Source organism: Uranotaenia lowii, chromosome 3 (genome assembly GCF_029784155.1).
Source record: "Uranotaenia lowii strain MFRU-FL chromosome 3, ASM2978415v1, whole genome shotgun sequence".
Classification (NCBI taxonomy): Eukaryota; Metazoa; Arthropoda; class Insecta; order Diptera; family Culicidae; genus Uranotaenia; species Uranotaenia lowii.
In genome coordinates, this window is record NC_073693.1 from 160,048,934 (window position 1) to 160,072,588 (window position 23,655).

At 38.4% G+C, this 23,655-nt stretch overlaps 1 protein-coding gene across 5 annotated transcripts in view; it reads left to right on the plus strand.

The window, feature by feature from the left end:
* Window positions 1-10,239, plus strand: part of LOC129750895 (laminin subunit alpha) — a 54,331-nt gene extending 44,092 nt beyond the window's left edge. For all 5 annotated transcript variants that reach the window (XM_055746049.1, XM_055746051.1, XM_055746053.1 and 2 more), the window contains exons 10-11: window positions 21-9,349; window positions 9,417-10,239. In XM_055746049.1, the coding sequence (XP_055602024.1) occupies window positions 21-9,349; window positions 9,417-9,548 (9,461 nt within the window). In that variant the 3' untranslated portion in view covers window positions 9,549-10,239. The remainder of the gene's footprint in view (window positions 1-20; window positions 9,350-9,416) is intronic.
* The last annotated feature ends 13,416 nt before the right edge of the window (window positions 10,240-23,655 follow it).

The window sequence follows — 23,655 nt, forward strand, 5'->3', positions numbered from 1 at the left end:
CAAAATTTGTTTTTTTTCAGATTGTAACTGTGATGTTCGCGGAACGTTGGATGAAGTTTGCGACAAGGGTAATGGAAAATGTTTGTGCCGTGAGGGTTACGGAGGTCCGAGGTGTGATCAATGTATTGCCGGTTACTACAACTACCCGGAATGTGTCCCTTGCAACTGTTCCGGAGCCGGAAGCGTGTCTACGATTTGTGATATCACTGGAAAGTGTGCCTGTTTGCCAAACTTCTCGGGACGGCAGTGTACCATGTGTCTGCCGGGGTATTATCAGTATCCAGAATGTCTACCTTGCAATTGTGATGCTCATGGATCTATTGGGCTGTCTTGCAATACTGAAGGACAGTGTCAGTGTGCGTACAACTTCGATGGCAAAACTTGTAATCAATGTAAGGAAGGATTCTACAACTTCCCCGCCTGCGAGGAGTGTAACTGTGACCCGGCTGGTGTTATTGCTAAGTTTGCTGGTTGCGGATCGGTGCCTGAGGGAGAGTTATGTCAATGTAAGGAGCGTGTTCAAGGAAGAATTTGTGACAAATGTCGACCTCTGTACTGGAATTTGAACGCAAGCAATCCGCATGGTTGTGAGGATTGTGAGTGTTTCATCGATGGTACAATCGGTGCTCTGGACACGTGTGACACCAAAACTGGTCAGTGCGCATGCAAACCTTCTGTAACCGGTCGTCAGTGTTCGGAATGTAAAGATGGAACATTTGATCTTTTCGGAGCCAGCTTGTTTGGTTGCAAGGATTGTGGTTGTGACATTGGAGGTGCAGCTGATGACGTGTGCAACAAGGAAACAGGACAGTGTAGATGCCATCCTAGAATTGCTGGTCGTACTTGTACTGATCCGTTGATGACTCATTACTTCCCTACTTTGTACCAGTTCCAATTCGAGTACGAAGACGGATACACTCCATCAGGAGCTCAAGTGCGCTATCAATTCCACGAAGATGTTTTCCCAGAGTTCAGCAAACGTGGTTACGCAGTATTCTCGGGACTACAAAACGAAGTCTTAAACGAAGTGAGCGTGATGAAATCTTCAGTGTACCGTCTGGTCATCCGTTACAAAAATCCAACCTCGGAAAATGTCATTGCTCAAATTCTTATTACTCCTGACAACCCAACCGAGCTGGAACAAAAGGCAAAGGTATTGTTAAAACCCAATGAATATCCAGAATTTGTCACAGTATCGGGCTCTAAGGGAGAGATTCCTTCACCAGTCGTTCTAGATCCCGGCCGGTACACGATTAGCACCAAAACGGATAAGAATGTATTCTTGGATTACTTTGTGCTTTTACCTGCTGCCTACTATGAAGCTCCTATTTTGACCAAGAAAATAGAAAATCCATGTGAAGTTACCGATCTGGGACTATGCAGACACTACAAATACCCCAACATTATTGAGTTCAAACCCCAAGTAGAAGCTCACGTTGTTGAAGGCGAAGAATCGTTTAAACCTGGCGAATACTTCAAAGATTATGAACATCTCGATGTGATCCAGGAAGAAAATTTGCCACTCCTTACCGTAGAACAAAATGAGCTTAGCTATGTTGTTGATGTCGCTCGTCCAGGAAGATACATTTTGGTTGTTGATTACATAACCAACAGGAACTATCCCGAAATCTCCGTTCTACAAATCAATCAAATTGGCGATACTGAAGCAACGGGTACTGTTACTGCATACCCGTGTATGTACACTACAGTTTGTCGTCAACCAGTGATCGATGTTGAATCTCGTGAAACCGTGTTTTACATGGATCCAAATAACCGCAAACCGATCGTTGTATCTAGTCAAGAACCTTCGGGAGCAGTGGCTATAAAATCTATAACTGCTATTCCATTCGAGGAATGGTCGATTGATTACGTCAGTCCAAATCCGGTTTGCATAATGCAGAATGGCAAATGTGTCCAAACAGCGTACCGTACAGCTCCAGATTCCAGAAAGATTGAATTTGAGACAGATAACGAAGAGCGTGTGGCTGAAACTAACCCTGGCGATCTATCCGATAGTGCTACCAAATTGATTTATCTCGACAAAGATGAGCCTGCGTTGAATGTCAAAGCCAAAGTACCGCATCCTGATCGTTACGTTATAATAGTTAAGTTTTATCAACCAAACCATCCGGTATTCCACATCCAGTACCGTATCGAAACCGATCGTCAAAATTACGACGGAAAGTTGCCCTTGCGTCACTGTCCCGCCAATTCTGGATGTCGTGAAATTTTGAAACAAGATAATGGATACATCTGGTTTGATTTGGAAGAAGTGTTTGATTTCACATTGCTCAGTGGCGCTACCAAAGGCGTCTGGCTGGACTACATTCTTCTGGTTCCTGCTGATCAGTTCCACGATGATCTATTACAGGAGGAAACATTCGATCAGACGAAGGATTTCATTCAACAATGTGGTCAAGATCATTTCCACATTCAGTTGAATGCAACTGATTTCTGCAAGCAAGCTGTGTTCTCACTAACTGCCGATTACAATAGTGGAGCACTTCCATGCAATTGCGATTACTACGGATCAACGAGTTTCGAGTGTGAACCATTCGGTGGACAGTGTCAATGTAAACCCCATATTATCGGGCGTCAATGTGAGGCTTGTAAGACTGGTTTCTATGGTTTCCCAGATTGCCAACCTTGTGATTGTCCTTCGACTGCTCTCTGTCAGAAAGACACAGGAGAGTGTATCTGTCCGGATCGCGTTACAGGTGAAAAATGTGACCAATGTATGCCGTACACGTTTGGTTACGATCAAATAATTGGATGCGAAGAATGTAACTGCAATCCTCTGGGTGTTGCTGGTAATAATCTGCAGTGTGATTTGGAAAGCGGATTGTGCGATTGCAAGTCCAATGTAGTGGGACGAACCTGTGACCGTTGTCAGTACGGATTCTTCAATTTCCCATACTGCGAACCCTGTAAGTGTGACATTAGAGGTACCACGTTTGAAATCTGCGATCAGCATGACGAGAAATGTTTCTGCAAGAAGAATGTTCAAGGTCGAGAGTGCAATCAGTGTGTTGATGGTACATATAACCTACAAGCGACCAATGCGGAGGGATGTACAAAGTGCTTCTGTTTCGGTCATACTTCGGTTTGTGAAACGGCATTCTTGAGGCCTTTGAATGTGAGCATGATGTCAAGTGTGACACTGAATACGATCAAACTATCTGGCGGAAAGCCACAAATTTCCCAGTGGATTGTCGATGGTCAAATCATGATCAACGAAACCTCAGCAGAAGTTGCCCTAAGTGATGTTGATAATGAAGAACTTTTGTCTGGCCTAACGTACTTTGGTATGCTGGAATATTTGCTGGATTTGAACAGTCATATTACAGCATATGGAGGTCATTTAACCTATAAAATACATTACACCACTGGACTGTTTGGAAGTTCTCTTATTGGTCCCGATGTCATCCTTGAAGGAAAGAACATGATCATCACCCATCAGAGTATCGAGCAACCGGCATCAAACACATTATTTAATGGCCGAGTGCAAATGGTGGAATCTAATTTCCAAACTGCTTCTGGTGGTCCAGTTACCCGAGAACAGTTCATGATGATTCTTAGAGACCTCAAGGCAATTTACATCAGAGCATCGTACTGGGAGCAGGGTCTTACGACAATCGTTTCAGACGTTAGCCTAACAATGGCTCATGATGATCCTGGAAACTATGACATGTACGAAGAGCTATCCGTTGAACGTTGCTCGTGTCCACCGGGATACACGGGACTTTCCTGTGAAGACTGTGCGCCAGGGTATTATCGGGATCCGAATGGGCCTTATGGAGGATATTGTATACCCTGTCAGTGCAATGGTCATGCCGACACTTGCGACTGTAATACCGGAGTTTGTAACGAATGCCAACATTATACAACCGGGGAACATTGCGATCAATGTATCGAAGGGTATTACGGAAATGCTACGAGAGGATCACCGAACGATTGTATGATTTGTGCCTGTCCACTTCCAATTGAATCCAACAACTTTGCCACTTCATGTGAGGTATCAGACGATGGATACGAAATCCATTGCGAATGTAAACCCGGCTATACAGGCGAAAAGTGTCAGAGCTGTGCTTCTGGATTCTTTGGGGAACCGGAAGTTGAAGGCGAAGTATGCAAACCGTGCGATTGTTCCGGAAACATAAATCCTGAAGAGCCTGGCTCATGTGATTCAGTATCTGGAGAATGTTTGCTGTGTTTGAATAATACTTACGGTAGAGCTTGCAACCTTTGTGCTCCAGGATTCTATGGAGATGCTGTTCACCTGAAGGATTGTCAAAGTTGTATCTGTGATGCAACTGGAACAGAGCATTGCGATAATTTCATAGGAACCTGTAACTGTTATCCAAATGTGATTGGAGAAAAGTGCGATCGATGCAAACAAGATCATTATGGATTCGAATCAGGTAGAGGATGTTCGCCTTGTGATTGCGGAATTGCTTCCAACAGCACGCAGTGTGATGATCATACAGGAAAGTGCGCTTGCAAACCAGGAGTCACTGGACGACAGTGCGATCGATGTGAGCCAGGTTATTGGAATTACAATGAAGATGGGTGTACTCCTTGCTCTTGTAACACCGACTATTCTCGAGGACTTGGATGTAACCCCGTCACTGGTCAATGTGAATGTCTATCAGGTGTTGTAGGTGAGAAATGTGACTCTTGTCCGTACAGATGGGTACTTATTCCTGATACTGGATGTTTGGAATGTGATGGCTGTCATCATGCACTGTTAGATGTCACCGATGAGCTCAAAGACACAATTGATCCAGTTCTGCACGATATTGAAACCGTTGCTGATGATTATTACACATCACAAAAGCTAAAATATTTCGATGATTTAGTCGATGAAATTGAACCAGCAGTTAGAAAACTTGATCCACATGGAGTGAATTTGAATCCATCTCGTAAAGCAATTGAAACGCTTGAATCCGATGTCAAAAATCTTGATCGGCGTATTCAATATGCAGACCAAACGGCTAACAAATTGTCAACTGACAGTGAAGACTTACTCAAAAGCTCATCAGAAATTTTGGATTCGTGTAGGTTTGTTAACTTCAACACTCGTAGTACAATTCTCGAGGTAGAGAAACTGGCTGAAAACTTGGGTAAATCTGAAAGCAATAAATTGGACCAGGCATACAACGAAGCAGAAAGATATTTAGATTTGATCAAGCAATACTCTGCCACACCATCAAGTCTGAACGTGCAGTATGATAATGCTACGGAGTTGCTGGAACGTGTCGAAGAGTTTGCAAAACCGGTACAGGATCAGCAGGATAGATTGAACAAGTTGTTGTATACTATCGGTAAATTTGATGTTAAAATGGAAGATCTTTACAATTGGAGTATAAAAATTGAAGAAGAAGGACGGGCAACCGCGAAGTTGAATAACAGAAATAAGGGAGCATTGGACACAAAGTTTGAGACCGTATCGGCTCATTCAAAGGAAGCTTCGGATAACATTGAAAATGCCAAAAAACTTATTGATGATTCTGCGAAAATAAGTCTAGACATCTACACCACTCACACAGAACTTGATAACATCAATTCGGAATTGAAACAGCTGAACGCGCAAATGGATGCTGATTTACCGAAACATGAACAGGAATATCAAGAACTGACCCCCAAAATACAGCAAGCTATTGATTACGCTGCCAACTTGAAAGAAGAAGCACAACGATTAACAGACAACTATTCGCATGTAACTGCCAATTCTGAAACCGCATTGTCCGCTGCCACTGCTTACTCCAAAATTGCTGAAGCTGTCAATGCAGCCAAAGACAATACGGAAAAGACACAACAATTGGCAGAGAACGCTACTGAGCTTACGAAAGGAATCGAACAAAGAGCTGGTCAGTCCGATCAAGATTCGCGGGAGCTGTTGAATGAAGCTGTGAGGTCGTTACACTCGCTTCAAACTGACCTGGAACCGCATATAAATAGGACTGCTGCCCTGGTAGATCATATCATGAAGAGCAATCAAGACAGTGATGATGTTCTGTATTCCATCAATCAATCACTGGAAGCAATTCCTGAAAACTCGTACACTACTAATTTGGAAAATGCACGAGATCAAGCAATTGAAACTTTGGAAAAAGCTCAATCGGCTATGAAAGTAATGGATCCTATTATCTCTGATCTGCCGAAGAGCGTTTATCAGTCTGAGCAGTTACCGAAAGATATCGATAGCACCAATAAGAGCATTCAACTGGCTGCAAGTCAGATCGAACAGTACAAGAACATGGTTCCAAAGGTTGAGCTATTGGTAGATGAAGTAGAAGATAAACAAAACAAACTTGATTCAATGGTGAGTGATATCGGGGATCGACTGGAATCACTTAAGAAGCAAATCGCGAGTGCACGATCCTTGGCAAATAGTATTCGATTTGGTATGACCTTTCATCCGAATACAACTCTGGAATTAAAACCACCAGAAGCATTGTCTCAAATGGCTACAAACTCGACGGCCTCTGTCTATTTCAAAACCAACAAGCCCGAAGGTTTCTTGTTATATCTTGGTAATGAGGTAAAACCAGAGGCTAAGAAGAGCTCACGAGATGATTATATGGCCCTGGAGATTGAAAATGGGTACCCTGTATTGTCTATTGATTTGGGTAACGATCCGGAAAAAGTTATCAATCCGAAGTACGTAGCAGATGACAAGTGGTATCAGGCAATCATTGATAGAAGTGGAAATAATGTTAAGCTTACTATTCGTGAAGAGTTGGATAATGGCACGGAGATGATTCATCCCAAGGAACAAACTCTGCCAGGCTCCTATAACGTGTTCAATGTGGATCAGAACAGTAAACTGTTCGTTGGTGGTTATCCTCCGGAGTACAACATCCCTGTTGACGTGAAGTCCGGTGAATTTAGCGGAGAGATTCAGGACCTCCAAATCGGTGGAGAACATGTAGGTTTATGGAACTTTATCGATGCCCAAAACGTTCATGGAGGAAGAGAGCGAGATAAGCTTTTGGACGAAGACAAACCAACAACTGGCTTTAGATTTGGTGGTAATGGATACGTCATGGTCGATGCAAAATCCTATTCCTTCAAACATAGATCGCAGATTCAATTCCGTTTCAAGGCTACCCAGGATACAAAGGATGGACTGCTGTTCTACGCCGGTAAAAATCGTCACTTCATTTCTGTCGAAATGAAACAAGGTGCTATAGTCTTCCAGTTCAAGCTTGGACAACAGGCTGAAGTAGTGACTATTGGTTCAACTGGTATGTTCAACGATGACAATTGGCACACGGTGTCTGCTGAGCGAGATGGAGCAATTGGAAAGTTGACTGTGGATGGCAATGCAGTGTATCAAGAAACGCCGAACAATCCTTCGACTAATGTAGAACCGTTGAGAATATCCGAGTCCATGTTCTTCGGTGGTGTATCGGACAAAATTCATCACCCCGAGGTTACTTCCAAAGGATTTGATGGGTGTATTGATGATGTTTACATTCTGGGAACTCGTGTCGATTTGAGTATCAACCAGAAGGCTCTAGATGTTCGCCCTGGCTGCCCAATGAAATTCTCATCACTCCTATCATTCCCTCCGCATCAATTCGGACACGTTAGCCAACCAGGAGTTGTATCTAATAATGGTCTTCAGGTAAATATCAAATTCAAGACCGTTCAAAGCTACGGAGTTTTGTTCTACACATCAGACTACGATCAAAGCGGTACGTTCGGTTTAACTTTGGAAGATGGATCACTAGTATTGAGAAGCTCCAAACAGGAAGTTAATACAGGAAAAAATAAATACAACGACGGTGAATGGCATGCTGTCACTGCTACTCATGAACGCGATCGCTTCTCGTTAGTTGTAGATGATAGTGATCCATTCGTATCTGACCAAACTCCTCAAGAGCTGTATATCGCTGATGGAGAAATCTACTTTGGAGGTTTGCCTAAAAACTTCGTTACGCCAAGGGGAGCCATCATAACGCCAGCCTATTTCTGGGGATGTATCCGGGATGTGACGGTCAATGGACAGATCGTTAATTTCGCTAACTTAAAGGATAAGAAATCGGCAATCCTGGATCATTGTTCGAAGAGCATCTTTGCCATCAGTCCCAGTGAAATTCCGTTGTATTATCCAGATGGTGCTAGCGAGCCAGTTGTGTTCATCCCAAGGTTCGAAGTTGAAGATAGCAAACCTGATACAAGCAAAGGAAATAATATCGAAGACACTGTCCATCAAGAAATTCCAGAGCCTGATGAAGAGACAACTGTGCCATTTATTGAGCAGATTACAACTACGGAAGCTACGACAACGACGACCAGGAAACCACGACCTCCCCCTGAAAAACCGGAACCAACGTGTAAACTGCCAATTGTTCCCGATCAGGATGTCGATTTTGATGCTGGTTATCGTTTCGGTACCGGACCTTTTAGCCATATCGAGTTTAACGAAATTCCTCAGAAGCTCAAAAAGCAGTACGAGTTCTCGCTTACTTTCAAGACTGAATTTTCTGAAGGAGTGTTGTTCTATGCGGCCGACTCACGCCATACTGATTTCATTGCGCTGTATCTTCGGGATGGCAAAGTCTTCCACTCTTTCAACTGTGGTTCAGGATCTGCCAACATTAGCTCAGAACGTCGCTACGACGACAATGAATGGCATACGGTACATTTCTCTCGTGTCCATAACAAGGGTAAACTGGTGGTGGATAGCGAGGATGAAGTTCATGGAGAATCTGCAGGAAATACTCGCACCATGCAAGTTCAGGCTCCGTTCTTCGTTGGAGGTGTATCTGGCGGAGAACACTATGAGGATGTCGCTCTCAATCTGAAGATCGATAAAAACATTCTGGAACGAGACCAGTTCGTTGGATGCATAACTGATATTCAAGCCTTCAATCGACCTTTGGGAACACCGTCGAACATAACTCAAACGATCCCATGCTCTTCGCAAATTGAACAAGGTATGTTCTTCGGTAAAGGTGGAGGATTCGTCAAGTTGCGTGAGAAGTTTAAGGTCGGAACGGAATTGACCGTGAGCATGGACATTAAACCACGATCAAACACCGGTTTGCTGATGTCGGTCCATGGCAAAAAGGCATTCTTTGTGCTTGAACTGATCAATGGTAACATAAGTCTTACGGTGAACAACGGCGATGAACCGTTCACTGCCATGTATATTCCGGATCCAAGCGAAAACTTGTGCGACGGCCAGTGGCGAACCATCACTGCCATCAAATCGTTCTACGTTATAACGATCAAGGTGAATGATGTCAGCTCCAATCCCGCCATTGGAGACGCTCGTTCTGGATCTACCGATACAACAAGGCCGCTGTTCCTTGGAGGTCATCCTCATTTGCAGAGGGTAAGTGGTCTAGAGGATTAAAATTGGTAATTTAAAAAAATTTTAATATCTTTTTTAATAATTCCAGATTCGAGGACTTTCGGCGCGCGAGCCTTTCCAGGGTTGTATTCGTAATGTGATCATCCGTAATCAGCGAGAGCAGCTTACACCAAAGATGACGGTGGGAAATGTACAAACTGGAGTTTGTCCAACTATTTAAAAGTAAAGTAATTTCTAAATTTGAAATCTCAAGGCTTTAGACCTTCGCTAGTGTAATGGGAAATGGATTTGGTTTATGATAGGGAAATACGCAGGAATGTAGGATGAGTTTATCAGTGTTGGTTTTGATAGACATTAAATACGCATTTATTCTTGAGTGAGGAATTCGGAACAACACTGGTAAAATCATTTTTTGAATGGATATACGATGACGACTTGGCTTTCAAAATTTGAATTAACTCTTTAATTTTTACTTCTATCTTTTCACTATATTTTCTTTTATTCGACGAATGGGAAAATTTTCATATGAGTTTAAAAAAACAATTGGTCTTGATTCATACAAATCAAAGTAAAACAGAAGAATTGAAAAGTTATCAAGAATCAGAAATTTTTAACTTAAGCGGTTTATTTCGTTTTCTCTCTTGTAAGTGATTTCTACGAAAATCGAATGGCTTGGAAATTCTTTATAACGTTAAGTTCGAAACTCGAAAAGTAATCCTTCATTCAAATTTTGTTTTGACAACCAGTGTGGATACAAACATTATAACTATTCGAAGATTTCAATATAAAGAAACTTTCGAAATGTAAAACCCAGTAACGTATACTCTTTTACTATTTTTAATGATACTCTTATCGTCGATACTAACATTTTCAAATAAATTCTTTACTAACATAGAATTAGTCGAACAAAATTTTGTTTTATTCAACTAAAATATTCCGAAATATTTATGACTGTACAGTAGTGTAGTCCATAAATAGATCTTTCGGTATCAAAACTTTTCGGTCGGACAGGTGTACATGAAAAGGGCAGCGGCTGCTTCCTCTCCTGAAGGCCCACAACAATCTTCTGGCTTCAATAGTCATTTTTCAAATCCCTGAAAAGATGGCAATCGGATGAAAACTCGAATTTTGCGAATCGATTTTGTGTGTGGCAATTTCATCGTGGACACCCTTTAGCAAAAAAAAATGGAGGTTCTAAATGTATCTTATTATTTTTAAGTAATTTTGCGATATGATTGATTCTTTATCTTTCACTAACATAGCCATAACTGGTAAGCATCCTGAAAAACGAAAGACTGGCACCCTTCATTTTTATTTTCAACAGAATATCTGACACATGAATGCATTGCAGATATCAGTACGGCCAGGCCAACCATGTGGTAAATACCGCAAAAGATACTGGAACTAGAGGAGGATAAAGTGTGGAGTTCCCTACACTGAATAATGTACATAATGTTCAATTACTTTATATATAAATCATACAATGTAAAAGTCTGAAATCGGGGAAAAGTTTAGATCTCACCAAATAGCATATCATCGACAGGCCGTATTGTTCACTGATTTGGAACCGTCGCTTGGGATTCTGGAATCAGAACCAACTGCAACCGAAGTTTCTGAAGTTGATTTGTTTCTTCCCATATCCTGTTGTTTCTTTTTTGCTACAGCACACTTTTAATTTTGCCCACCTTACCAGTTATTTGAAACTTGTTTTGTTATTAGTTCTTCCTTTTCACTTCTTGAGTTAGAACAACTTTTTCACAGAGCGAAAAATTGTGACGTCCGCGTGTGTCAACACTCAACACCTAATCGAACTTCTCCTAAAATGCTTTTACATTATTAGTTATTCATTCAATATCATAACTTTCTAAAATAAGTGCTTGAAGTTTCCAATTTTTTTTGAAGCTTTTAGAAATAAATGAGGGGTCTTGAAGATTTATTTTAAAAGAAAAACATCGGTGAAAATGTGTCAAAATTTAATAGTAAACTTAAGTTTGCGGTTCAAATAAGATTTAATTCCAACTCTTGTAATCTTGATTAAAATTTGAAGTTTAAATATTTGTTATGGAAGTATTTACAGTTTTAATAATGTTTAACAACAAACTAATAAATTTTTTTTTTCTTTATAAGAATCCTGCAACAAATAATTTAAATTTAAATCTAGATTTTTCAAAGAACGCAATTTTCGAACCCAATTTAGATCTTTTTATAATGTTGTTATGTGTTTCAAACTGACTCTGATTGAATATGACATGAAAAAATGAAAAAAAACCAATTTTTTTTTCTAAATTTAAACTTCGAGTTTAATCTGAATCTGATTTTCAAATTTTTACTCCGAATCCTGAATTTTGAACCTTAATTTAAATTTCGAATCTTAATTCCAGAAAGAAAAAGATGGAAATGGAAATTCCGATTGATGAAACTGTTTCTGGTATTTCCATTTGGAATAACCACTGTGAAACTGTTTCACGTTTGAATTCTGCATGAGAATTAAGGAGAAAAATTTTAAATCGAAATCTTAAAAATATTTTGTAATTTTAAATATTCTCTTTTCATATTTCGAAATTATGCGTTTCGAACATGGAAAGTGAATCTTATTGTAGATTGAAATGCATTACCAAGATTCGTATCAGGATTTTTCCCATTGCTGATCCGAATTGCAAATCAACAATTAGAAACTGGGTCAGGATCAAAAATCTGATCATCAGGCAACAAATTTCAACTATTATAATCAAATTTGGAACCAAAACATCCGAAATGATTACAGCCTAAGCCAACCATATATTTTTCCGTACTTACGCGAGCCGATAAATCTCGGGGCTAACATATTGTCATCAAATGGTGTATACGTAAGCAATACAAAACTAGCTAACTTTGCTGAAAATTTTAATAAATTCTATTCACGCAATCGAAAGTTATTCACAATAGAATATGCAGCATGAATTTCGTGGAATGTTCTTAAATATCTATCAACAAGGGAGAAAATTTTTGTAAAACTGTAATAGAACTGTTAAACTGGGTTAACATTTAAGTTGTTTATCAAAATATAAATAGGAGTTTAAAATTTTGGATTGAGAGAAGAACTTTTTGCTTGACATTTTTGGACACTCATGGTGGGTGTTTTCTATAATTTCTTCAGATGTTCAGAAAAGTCAGGTTTTACCTTATTTTTCAGCCCTTGTTTCTTTTAAACCTTTCGCGAAATGCGTTTTGCATTATTAGGTGTCTCACAATGTCTAAGTATGATTTTGATTCAATCCTGTGAATTCCGGATGACGTTTGAAAAGCATAGCTCAACTTCAAATTCTGTACATCGTGAGCTCTAGTTTTCATAATTTTCGTGAAAGTCGCACATATCGCACACAAATGTTGTTCCTCCACAACATTTCGCTGAGTCAGATAGCAAAAATGAAAGAAATAAAGATTGGATCTGTCCGAAATGTGATTCGGAAGAATTGATAGGAAAGCAGGCTCGTTGACAAAATTGGCTATCAACCGGTCCGGTGGACAAAACTTCGGACCGAAAAGTCATGCGTGCTTACGCCAGTAAGGAGACCGCCTTATTTCGGAATGTGGCCTAAAAGTGGGATCTTCTCCCAGCATCTTCCATCTTTCCAAAGTAAGATTGGATCTAAAGACATATGAGAAGCTAAAAAAAGCAAATCAGAGTCAAAAACAAGCTGCTTCCGACAAACCAAGAGCACGTAAACTATGCGATCAAGTGTTTTGTGGAAAAACGATGTGCGTTACTATCGAACTTTAGGCTAACAACCTACTGCTCCCGATTCATAAAATTGTTACGGAATCCGAAAGAAATGACCGACCTGGGACTTTGGCGACGACTTTTAGCATGAAAACACGGACACAAATTGGAACTTGGAACGTTTTAACCCTTGCCCAACAAGGCAAGCTGGCTCAACTTGCTAGAGAAGCTAGCCGCCTCAAACTTGAAATTCTGGGACTGAGCGAAGTCCAGTCCAGATTCAGAACACGGGTTAGAAACTTTACAATGGTCCAGTGTTATGCGCCAACTGACGTGGCCGATTTGCAGGAGAAAGATCAGTTTTACAGTCAACTGAACAGCGTGGTAGAGTAAATTCCGAAGGGTGACACTCAAATCCATCTGGGCGACTTCAACGCAAAGATTGGCTCCGACAATCAAGACCTTGAGCGCATCATGGGGCGCCATAGCCTAGGGCAGGTGAGCGAAAACGGAGAGGTTTTTGTAGAATTTTGTGGCAACAACAACATGGTGGTCGGTGGATCGGGGAAGAGCGATCGACCATCACATAAGGTCAGTTGGGTATCTCGAGATGGTCGAACAGAAAATCAAATTATGTATCAGCCGAAAATGGAGAAGGAGCCTTCTTGATGTCCGCGACAAACGAAGCGCAGACATTGCATCTGACCATCACCTCGTCTTTGGTGAGATACGGCAGAGAGTTGCGCGTGTCCAACGGCGCGAGGAAAAAGTTGGATGTCGATACGATGTCCGCTGGTTGGAGAATCCAGAGGTGAAAAGGGTATACGTTGAACAGCTAGAATCCCGAGCCTCGGAATTGCCAATAGACGGAACAGTCGAAGAACAGTGGTGTGGAATCGAGAATGTCTTTATCATGACGAGCCATGGTACTCTCGGCAAAGTTTGTGGAAGGAGAAGCGAATGTATGTCGGATGAAACTTAGAGGATGGTCGATGATCGGAGAAAGGCGAAAGTCTGAATTGAGCAGGCATGTACCGGGTCAGCGAAAGCAGCCGCCCGCTTACAATATGCGGAGCTGGAAAAAGCAGTTAAATGAGCTTGTAGCCGAGACAAGAGAGCCTGGACAAATTCCCTTGCGAAGAGGGAGAAAGAGCCGCCACCAATGGAGATATCCGATTACTTTATGATATTTCTTACTGCCTTAGTGGTGCAAGGACTAATGCAAGAATGCCGCTGAAAGACCGAGCAGGTCAGCTGATGACAGATCGAACAGATCAGCTCAAACGTTGAACTGAGCATTTTGAACAACTATTCCAAGTCACGAATAGCGATGGCCAACAGATCCCGCAGCTCGAAGCGCCAACAGTAAGTCGCATTAATGGCGTCAACTCGGAAGTGCCCTCGCTGGCATGAAATCCAACAAAGCACCTGGTATCGATTGCATCCCTGCTGAAATGCTGAAAGCCGGCCCTGCCTTGTCAGCACAAATGTTGCACCGTCTTTTCACTGACATCTGGGATACTGCAACACTTTCGGCCGACTGGATGCAGGGTATCCTCGTAAAGGTCCCGAAGAAAGGAGATCTGACTACTCTGATCCTGAACAGGGTCCAGGAGAAAATCGACGCTACACTCCGACGGCAACATGCTGGATTCCGATCCGGACGATCATGTGTGGAACACATCACAACGCTACGAATCATACTGGAACCAATCAAGGAATTTCAGGACTCTCTTCTGCTGGTGTTCGTTGATTTCGAAAAAGCATTCGACCGACTTAACCATGAAAACATCTGGGCGGCTCTAACGCGACGAGGAGTCCTAGAGAAACCAGTCCATCTCATTGAAGCATAGTACGAGGTATTTTCATGCAAGGTCTTGCACGAACGTTGTCTTGTCCGATCCAATCCCGGTAACTGCTGGGGTAAGACCTGGGTGTATTTGATCATCGCTACTTTTTCAAATCGTGATGGATGAGATTCTGACTGGATCGATAAACTGTGCACCGAACCGAGGATTGCCGAGGAAACCTTCAACAATGGAACAACTAAACGACCTTGACCTGGTCGACGATATTAATTTCCTCGCCCAAACACAACCGGATATGCAGACCAAACTCGACGACCTTACCAAAAGTTCCAAGGCAGCAGGTCTCAAAGTCAATGTCGGAAATCCCTCCAGTTTTATGATAGCTAGGCAACAAGTTGAGAAAGTGGAGTGCTTCCAGTATCTTGGTAGCCAGATAACGCCTGATGGTGGTACCAAGAAATACATCGAAACCCGGATCACATTAGCCCGATATGCATTTGCGAGTCTCCGCATCAAATCCGTATTGCTGTACGGGTGCGAAACTTGGTGCACATATGCAGTAAAAACGCGAAAACTACAAGTATTTGTAAACCGCTGCCTGCGGAATATTATCCGCGCTTTGTGACCTGGCAACTGGATATCAAATGAGAATCTACATCGCCGGTGTCATCTAAGGGCGCTTCAAATTGAGATTCGGGAACGTAAGTGATGAAAACGAGATTTGCAGAGAGGCGCTTGAATGGAATCCGGTAAGACATCGAAGAAGTGGCAGACCCAGAAACTCATAGCCGCCGAAATACGAACTGTCGACGAGAATCTTGACTGGGAACAAGTGAAGACGCTGGCTCCATATCGTCAACAGTGGAGGTTATTTATGCCCTATGCGTCGGAGATTAGACGCGGGACCATTAAGATAATAAGAAATGAGCTGAAATTCTGCATATGGCTGATATCAGCCCAAGGTTCTGATTTTTAATCATACGCTTTTTTGACCCCCCCTAATATTCAGACAGTTTTTTATTCATGTCAATTTACTCTAAAGAAAAAGGTTTTTTTTTGCATAAATAACAATTAATTTAATCAGTTCGTTTTCCTTTAGCTTTTGAAGTCATTGAATAAATTTTAAAAGTTAGTTAATTAAAAATCGATCAATTATTTCCTCAACAGGTGAATTGAAAAGTTTATAACTTATTCATAGAGCTTATTCATAATTTTTAAGCTACATATGTATACGTAACTAAGTAGTTGCTAACAGGTGAGTTATGGACCAAACATATCTTCGATTCAATATATACAAACGTACAAATAAATTTAAATCAGCGCGAATATCGACTATACTGCGCATCGCATCGAAATCTGTCTTCGTTAAAACAAACATGTATCGACTAGCAAAGATACTTACTGTGTAGCACTACTATCTGCAACTCTTTTTGCATAAAACATCGCAACCGGCGTACGCGTAAAAGTCCTACGAGTTGACGAGCGAGCGGTGTAAATTGCCTCAATAAATTAAGGCCCCATTTTGCATTAATCCCTGGCGGATGACGACTGGCAGACTCTAATGTGGAGTAAACGCTGTCCGAAACATAAATAAATAAATCGATTAGATAAAGTCAATTTAAAAAGATTAATGAGAATTCGGATGGCAAATGAATGGCACTTTCCTTCTGTCCTAAAGTGGGCTGCACGTGTATGACTGAACGGGGTGTTTGTAGTTTTTTACCTTCCCCTTTAGAGTTGATCCGTGCATGTTTTGAGTTTGTTTAGCATTACTTTGCATTTGATATGTGTATGTTGATTGTGTCGAGCTTTGTAGAACCGGCCGTTTGCGAACATCTTTCCTATGAATCGCTGCACCTGTTCTGTAAGGATTTTCTCTTTACCTGGTCAATGTGAGTCGGTTCGAATGCAGCTAGTTCTAGCTAGAGGCTCGATCGGGTCAAATGTAAAGAATGATCCAGATAAATATTAATTAAGAATATACGCTAGTTCAGAGCAATCAACTGAAGCCTAAATAGCCTAAGTTATGGCCTAGAGGGCAGGCCACCAAAGTGCTCAATCGTACCCATTTATTAAAGTCTCGATGTATGGAGAGCAAATTGTGCAATAAAATTGTTCTTAAGTGTGGGGAGCCCACTAAGAACATCTGCATAAATAAAAAGAATCACAACAGCATCGCTCCGAGTTGATGTGCAAAAAGTCTCTCTGGCGTCATGATGAGAAAAAAAGGCTGATCTTCTAAGTAGAACATAACACAAAACTGCACTCGCCGAACAAATCGATCGGGAAATTGTTATTCCAATCTAAGAGAAACGTATATTTAACAATCTACGGAATTACGTGTAATTCTGCTTCAAGGACTACAGCTTCGGTCTGGATCCCTAGAGCACGTTAGGGTGAACAAGTGAGATTTTTGCTGGGGAGAGAAAATAGTTTCAATCAACCTTTTCCTTGGCGGATGCATTTGATGTGCACATTCTGTGCTGTAAAGCGTGGTATCCATCACAGGCGATGTTAATCTGCTTCTTTAAGTAAGTTTGAATTTTGAAGGGATGTTCATTATTTACCTATTCTTAAACTCCATTATTTGCCAACATGAGAAAAGGCAAAGTATGTAAATACGAAAAAAGATATAACCATTTCAAAACAAAAAAATCAGAATCCTTTGACTAGTATTGTTAAATTGCAGACTTTACTTGCTAATGCTTTCTATAATTTCGTGACATGAAATTGCGAAAGTTATATAAATGAACGAACTCATTGGCTATGCAAAGCATCTAATTGCGATTTTTTATTTTCATCCTACGGTTCAACAGCTTTCCAATTAGCATTCAAAAACATTAAAATTTCAAATTTTAATGTTGAATTTTTTGTTTGACATCGAATATCATTTCTGGGGTACAAGTTAGGATTGGTTTTTGTTCACATAAAAAGTATTGCAAGATCCAAAAAATATTTTAAAAATCAAAAAAATCAGTTTTTCAAACCTTCAGTACATCTCTGGTGTTTTTTGAATGAAAACTTTCATTTCGCGTACGAATCACAACACGTTGCACTAGTTTTGGACTAATTTAGTGATTCCTGAGTTTTCAAAAAAAAAAAAAAATATTGCTATTCTTGGCAGTTTAAACAACCAAACAAAGTTTTTGGAGGTATACAAATAAATAAATTTCCATACGAATGTTGCAGTGTATGGATCGTGTGGTTATTCCAAAATCAGTGTGATTGAAATTTTGTGGAAAAATACCATAGAAGAAATATTTTAGAAATTATCTCGATGAAAAACTGTTGTTTGAAGAGATTGACTTCGAGTTGACAAGACCAGGTCGATCTTCAGACATAAAATCTCTTGATATACTGTACCAGAGTACATTCTCCATTAAATAAATCTATAAATCTATATAATAACTATAAATCTTTGAATTTGCAAAAAAAAAAATCTGGTGAGTTTTGCTTATTTGATTTCAGCATAGTAGTTCAAATGCGGTTCAAATCTAATTCTTGCAAACTTATTCCAATTCCAGATTTTAGTTTGAAATTTAGCTTTTGGAAAAACCTGCAATATTAACATTGTTCAACAATACACAAAAATATGGGATTCCCTGCAATTTATTTTGTAGGAAAATACAAAAACTATTTTTCACTAAAAATCAATCAATTAAAATCCCGGTGATGATTAAAAAAATAAAAAAAACTGGTTGTTTTTCATTAAAAAGATGCAAATCAATTGAAATTCTACCTTAAATTTGCAATTTTCAGCTGAATTATGTACCGTGAAATTGTGTGAACAGGGACAAGGAGGTGAATCGGAACGCAAATGGGAAAAGTTGTCGTGATCCGAATATCAAGCGTTTTACACATTATTTTTCTTCTTTCGAGACCAAAACGTTCCTCGATTTGTTGCGAAAAAATTTTACTCCATGTTCTTGAATAAATTAAAAAAAGTTTTATGAAGCCATGGCCGTAGGAACGGGGGGGGGGGGGAGGTTTGAGGGGTTTAAACCCCCCCCCCATGAGGATCCGAAAAGCAAGCGAGGTAATCTACACTCAAAATTTAAAATTCATAATCAAATTATGATGATAGAGCAAAGTTATTCAAGAGTAACAATCTTGACTAGTGAAACTAATGCCAAAACCTCAAAAACCCATCTCAAGTTCAAAATTCAGCTTCAGTTTTTCAAAGTTTTCTCACTTGTTCATAGAATAAGATTGCCAGAATTTTTAAAGCACTTATCCGGACCAGACAAACACGGGCTAATTTATATAAAAACCTGGCAAAATCTGGTTATTTGATTTCAAAATGGTTTTTATTAACTTGCTTCAAAAATTTTGGACGCATAAATAAAAAAAAAATTACGGAACAATTGGTTTTTTTAAAGTTTGATTCAAGAATGAGAATGAGAATAAACCCGGATATAATCCGAGCTTTTCCAATAACCATACTTTTTCAAAATTTTATATTAAATATCCAGGCCAACCCAGTTAAAACCGGGCAATATGACAACCTTATCAAAGAAATTCAGGTCTGAATATTAAATTTTAAATTAAATCCATTTTGAAGGTTCTGGTTTCATATTCCCATAACCAAAATTGTATTTCTATACATTTTCGTATTTTTGATTTAGTATCAAGTTTAGGATTTTTGATTTTTAGTTCGAATAATCATAAAAAATTAGGAATGAAAAGCTGCTTTGATATCCTGGTTCAAATTTGGTTTTGCATTTCATTTCAAATTTGAATCATGTTTTAGAAAATAGTTTTCCGAATAAGAAAAAAAAGAAGTATTTTGGTTTTATATTCAAACTCGAAGTTCTCAAACTATACTTATTCTAACACAAAAGTCAAACATTTAAAGCTTCTAAAATTAAAAACTCAGATTCAGATTCATCATTTGAAATTCAAATTTGAATTCAGATTCACAAAACAAATTAAAAATAAATAATTGAAATAATAAATTAAGATTAAACCAGAATTCAGATTGAAAATTCAGAAAGAAATTTGGCTTGTGAATTAGTGAAACATTTGCTTGTCAATTCAGTTTCCAGATTTTAAATTTTTTAATCAGAATTAATTTGTACACACAATTCAGCTGAAAATCACAAATAAGACCCTCAGAGCCAAAGGAGTATAAGTGACAAAATAGTCGATTTTGAGTTAATAATGCCAAACGATTTTTCATATTTCAAACCATATTTGGTGATTTTTTATTTTTTTTTTGTTTCTATTATAGTCGTTTTACCATCTTTATGGCATTCGCGACTTTATCAACGTTGCAGTTGGCAGATCGTTATTGAAAAACTTATCCGGTACAATTGCGTTCGATGTTTACTCTTGGGCTCGAACTCGCGGACATCTGCTCAGGAGACAACAGACTTGCCAACTGAGCTATATCACAAGCCCAGGTGATTTTTTAGTATTTTTTATAATTTTGTAAAAGTATGTAATTTTACATTTGAAAGAAAAATACAAATTCTCAAAAAATATATGGAAAATGGCCAAACACAAAAATTTAAAAGCGTGTTTTCTCGAAATAAAGCTTAGTTCTTTTAGAAATGGGACACTTTCATTTGCTAATAGCTCGTTAACTAGTTATTGGATATTAAAAATTTTAACAGCATTTTGTTGCCTGTAAAAAGTACTATTCGACCTATTTTTTTCAAAATTTAAAATTTACGCGTTTTTGAGATATGTACGATGCAAGAGAAAAAGAAAAAAATAATTTTGCCCAGTTTCCTATAAAATTCGTCATTATCAAATTGATAGCTGACAAAACCGTTGATTATTCAAAGAATTACTGAGTTTTTGTGGTGCATAAGTATGCAAACACTGTCAATAATGTCCACAAAGTTCAAATCAAGCATTGGAGTGAAGCAGATGATCGGCAACAACGGTTAAGGATCATCAAGGAATGCAAGTCTCATACCAGCATTTTTAATTTTCAATAAACGAAAAACTAAGGGTAGATCGCTGAAATGTCCAAAACAATTTTCTCCGATAAGCTGAAAGTGTTGCCTAATGATGACTCATTGAAATCCAACCTCAAACAACCATTTTTTGATAGTTCCAAAGCTCTTAAGCTGTAAAACCGGTACCGAAAAAAAAACGTTTAAAAATGTGGTCAAAAATAATCAAATTTGTTCATTTCGAAACAACTGTATCCACTAGAATGCTTCCAGTTTCCAGTTTCCAGGGAAGTATTGGACCAAAAAGTATCAGAAATTGAAGAAGGAAGGTGAAGCCACCTAAAATATAGATTTTAAGAAGTATAAGTTGGAGAAACTGATCAATACCATGACTGAAAAAAGTGTGCGCCGGCCAATGGGAGATACCAAGAATAAAGTAGAAATTTCTTTAACAAAAAACGGTAAATATTTTTTTTCAAATTTTTTCATGAAAGATCATAACATTGCCTTCTTTTTCTTCATAGAAAGTATTTCGTTCAAACGAATGGTTTTTGAGATACAGGCATTCGAAACTGTCCCATTTCTAAAAGAACTAAGCTTTAAGCTTATACCTCTTTGGCTCCAAGGGCCTCAAATATAAAGAAGAATTTGAGTTAACTTTCTAAGTTATGTTTTATGAAAATTATCCCAAAGTATATTAAAGAAAAACATCCACAGGATATTCCTAGAAATTGGTTTTTTATGGAAAAAAATTCGCTGTTAAAGTAACATGTACCTGATCTTCACCTAAAAAATCTGTACAAAATTTTTATATTTTCTCATCATCATATTGTTCATCATTTTCTCAGTGTATTGTTTATCATTATAAGTTTTGCCTTTTTTTAAGCCAAATTTCAAAATTAAAAGAAAAATTTAGTTGAAGTTTGCGTCAAACAAATTTGATCCGGTTTTTTTTTTTTATCTATTATTGTTTTTTAGGAAAATTTATTTATTTTCACCAAAGGTTAAAATCTTGGAACTTGCAAAAGAGTTTGGAAGATTAGGCTTGTTTGATTTGAGAATAGAATAAGTTTATTTTTAAGAAATTGAAGGCTACCCTAAAAGGAACTTATTTTTTGCTCAAATCAAATAACTTTGATTAACCAGACTCTTAAACGTATTTAAAAAATTTAACCATCGATGAAAGCAAATTCCATATTTTGTTTCTAAAGGTTTAATATAAAAATTTAGCTTCTTCTTAGCACTTTTCTAAAGTAACGATTTATTACGAAAACTTTTACGTAGTACCTACCTAAAAGTTAATAACCATATAGTTACAAACATGATTTGTTTTAATTTTTTTTATTCGTGTGTTGTTGGCCAAAAAATCAGAGGTAAAAATCAGTCACCAAAACCCTCCCCATGAGTCGGTTCTTCCTACGGCCCTGTATAAAGCATAATACATTCGCCATTTTTTTTTACCATGACAAGTGTTGTTTGGTATCACTTCAAATATTTTAATTCGGTTTCAATCTGAATTTATTATTTTTATTATAAACTTAAATCCAACTAGCAAACTTGAATTAAAATGTGCGTAAAATGAAAAAAATATCAACCTGATCCTGAGCTTGGATGATAAGAACTTATTTTTAAAATTGTTTAATGGGATTTAAAAACATGAGATTGAGAGCTTCGAATAGATATCAAACAAAAATTAGGATGGTTTCTTATTTTTTTAATTTCAAATTTCAAATTTTTACAATATTGAAAAGATATGTGAGTCTCGAAAAATCATTATTCAAATTGTGATGGAAATGCAAAACCCAAATTTGAACGATTCCAAAACACCTTTTCATGTCTACTTTTTAATAATCAATGGAACCGAAAATCTAAAATTCCAAACTAGATATTGAATCCAATATATGAAAACAAAACAGCAATCAAGATTTTGATAATATGGAAACCGAACTTAATAATAACCGATCCGTAATAAGTTTAATTTCCTTTAAAATTTAGTGTTCAGAAACGAGTTTCTTTCAACAAGCCTAAAAATTTTGAAAAACTGAAGCAGAATTCTGAACCTGTGATTAATTTTTGATGTTTTGGCATTAGCTTTGAGTTAAGATTGTTTCTCTTGAATAACCTTACTCAATGATCAAAATTTGTTTAGGAATTTCAATTTTTGAATGTACACAGAAAAATTTTTTGACTTTTACGTGTACTTGAAAATGGTTGCCTTTAAAAAAATTCAACCTGTAATTAGAAAAACATTTGATTTTAAATGCATTTGTCTGAAAGTAAAGAGAATATCATTTAATTTTACAGCAAATGCGCTGTAACAAAAAGGAGCATGACAGCTACCGCAATTCTACAAGTCAAAAAACAAAAACATGTCGCAATAGATTACGTGCTCAATAATTTTCAATCAAACACCAACAAATTTCAGTTCATCTGGCATCCCAATTAGCCAGCGCAAAGTGAAACGTCAGAATCCCTGAAAGCGCTCGCGTTTTGTTTTTCCTTTCCGTTTGTTTTGTTCTAAAGCTCCGTTCGGGCAGTTGAGCAAACTTTTTGAAGTCGTCAAAAGTGTTTGCTTTGTTTTGCGACCAGCCAGCAGCGGCAGCTGTGCCAGGAGCCAGAGGTGCCAGGTCGTTTTGTCAAAAATCAGGACATCGCCGAGACAAAAATCAGGATTTTTCAGGACACCACTAAATTGGTGAAAATAACATGCAGTTCTGAATAAATTGCATAACTAAAGGCGAAATATAGGCGCTCATGACGTCTGAAATTATGCAAATGAAGCGAAAATAACCTTGGCTGGCCTGCAGTAAATATCGAAAAACACTATTAAAATATCATTTGAACCGAAGATTATTATTGCTTAATATGGTTAAAGTATTTTATTTAAGATTTGTTTGATGTTCTCATCATTTTACA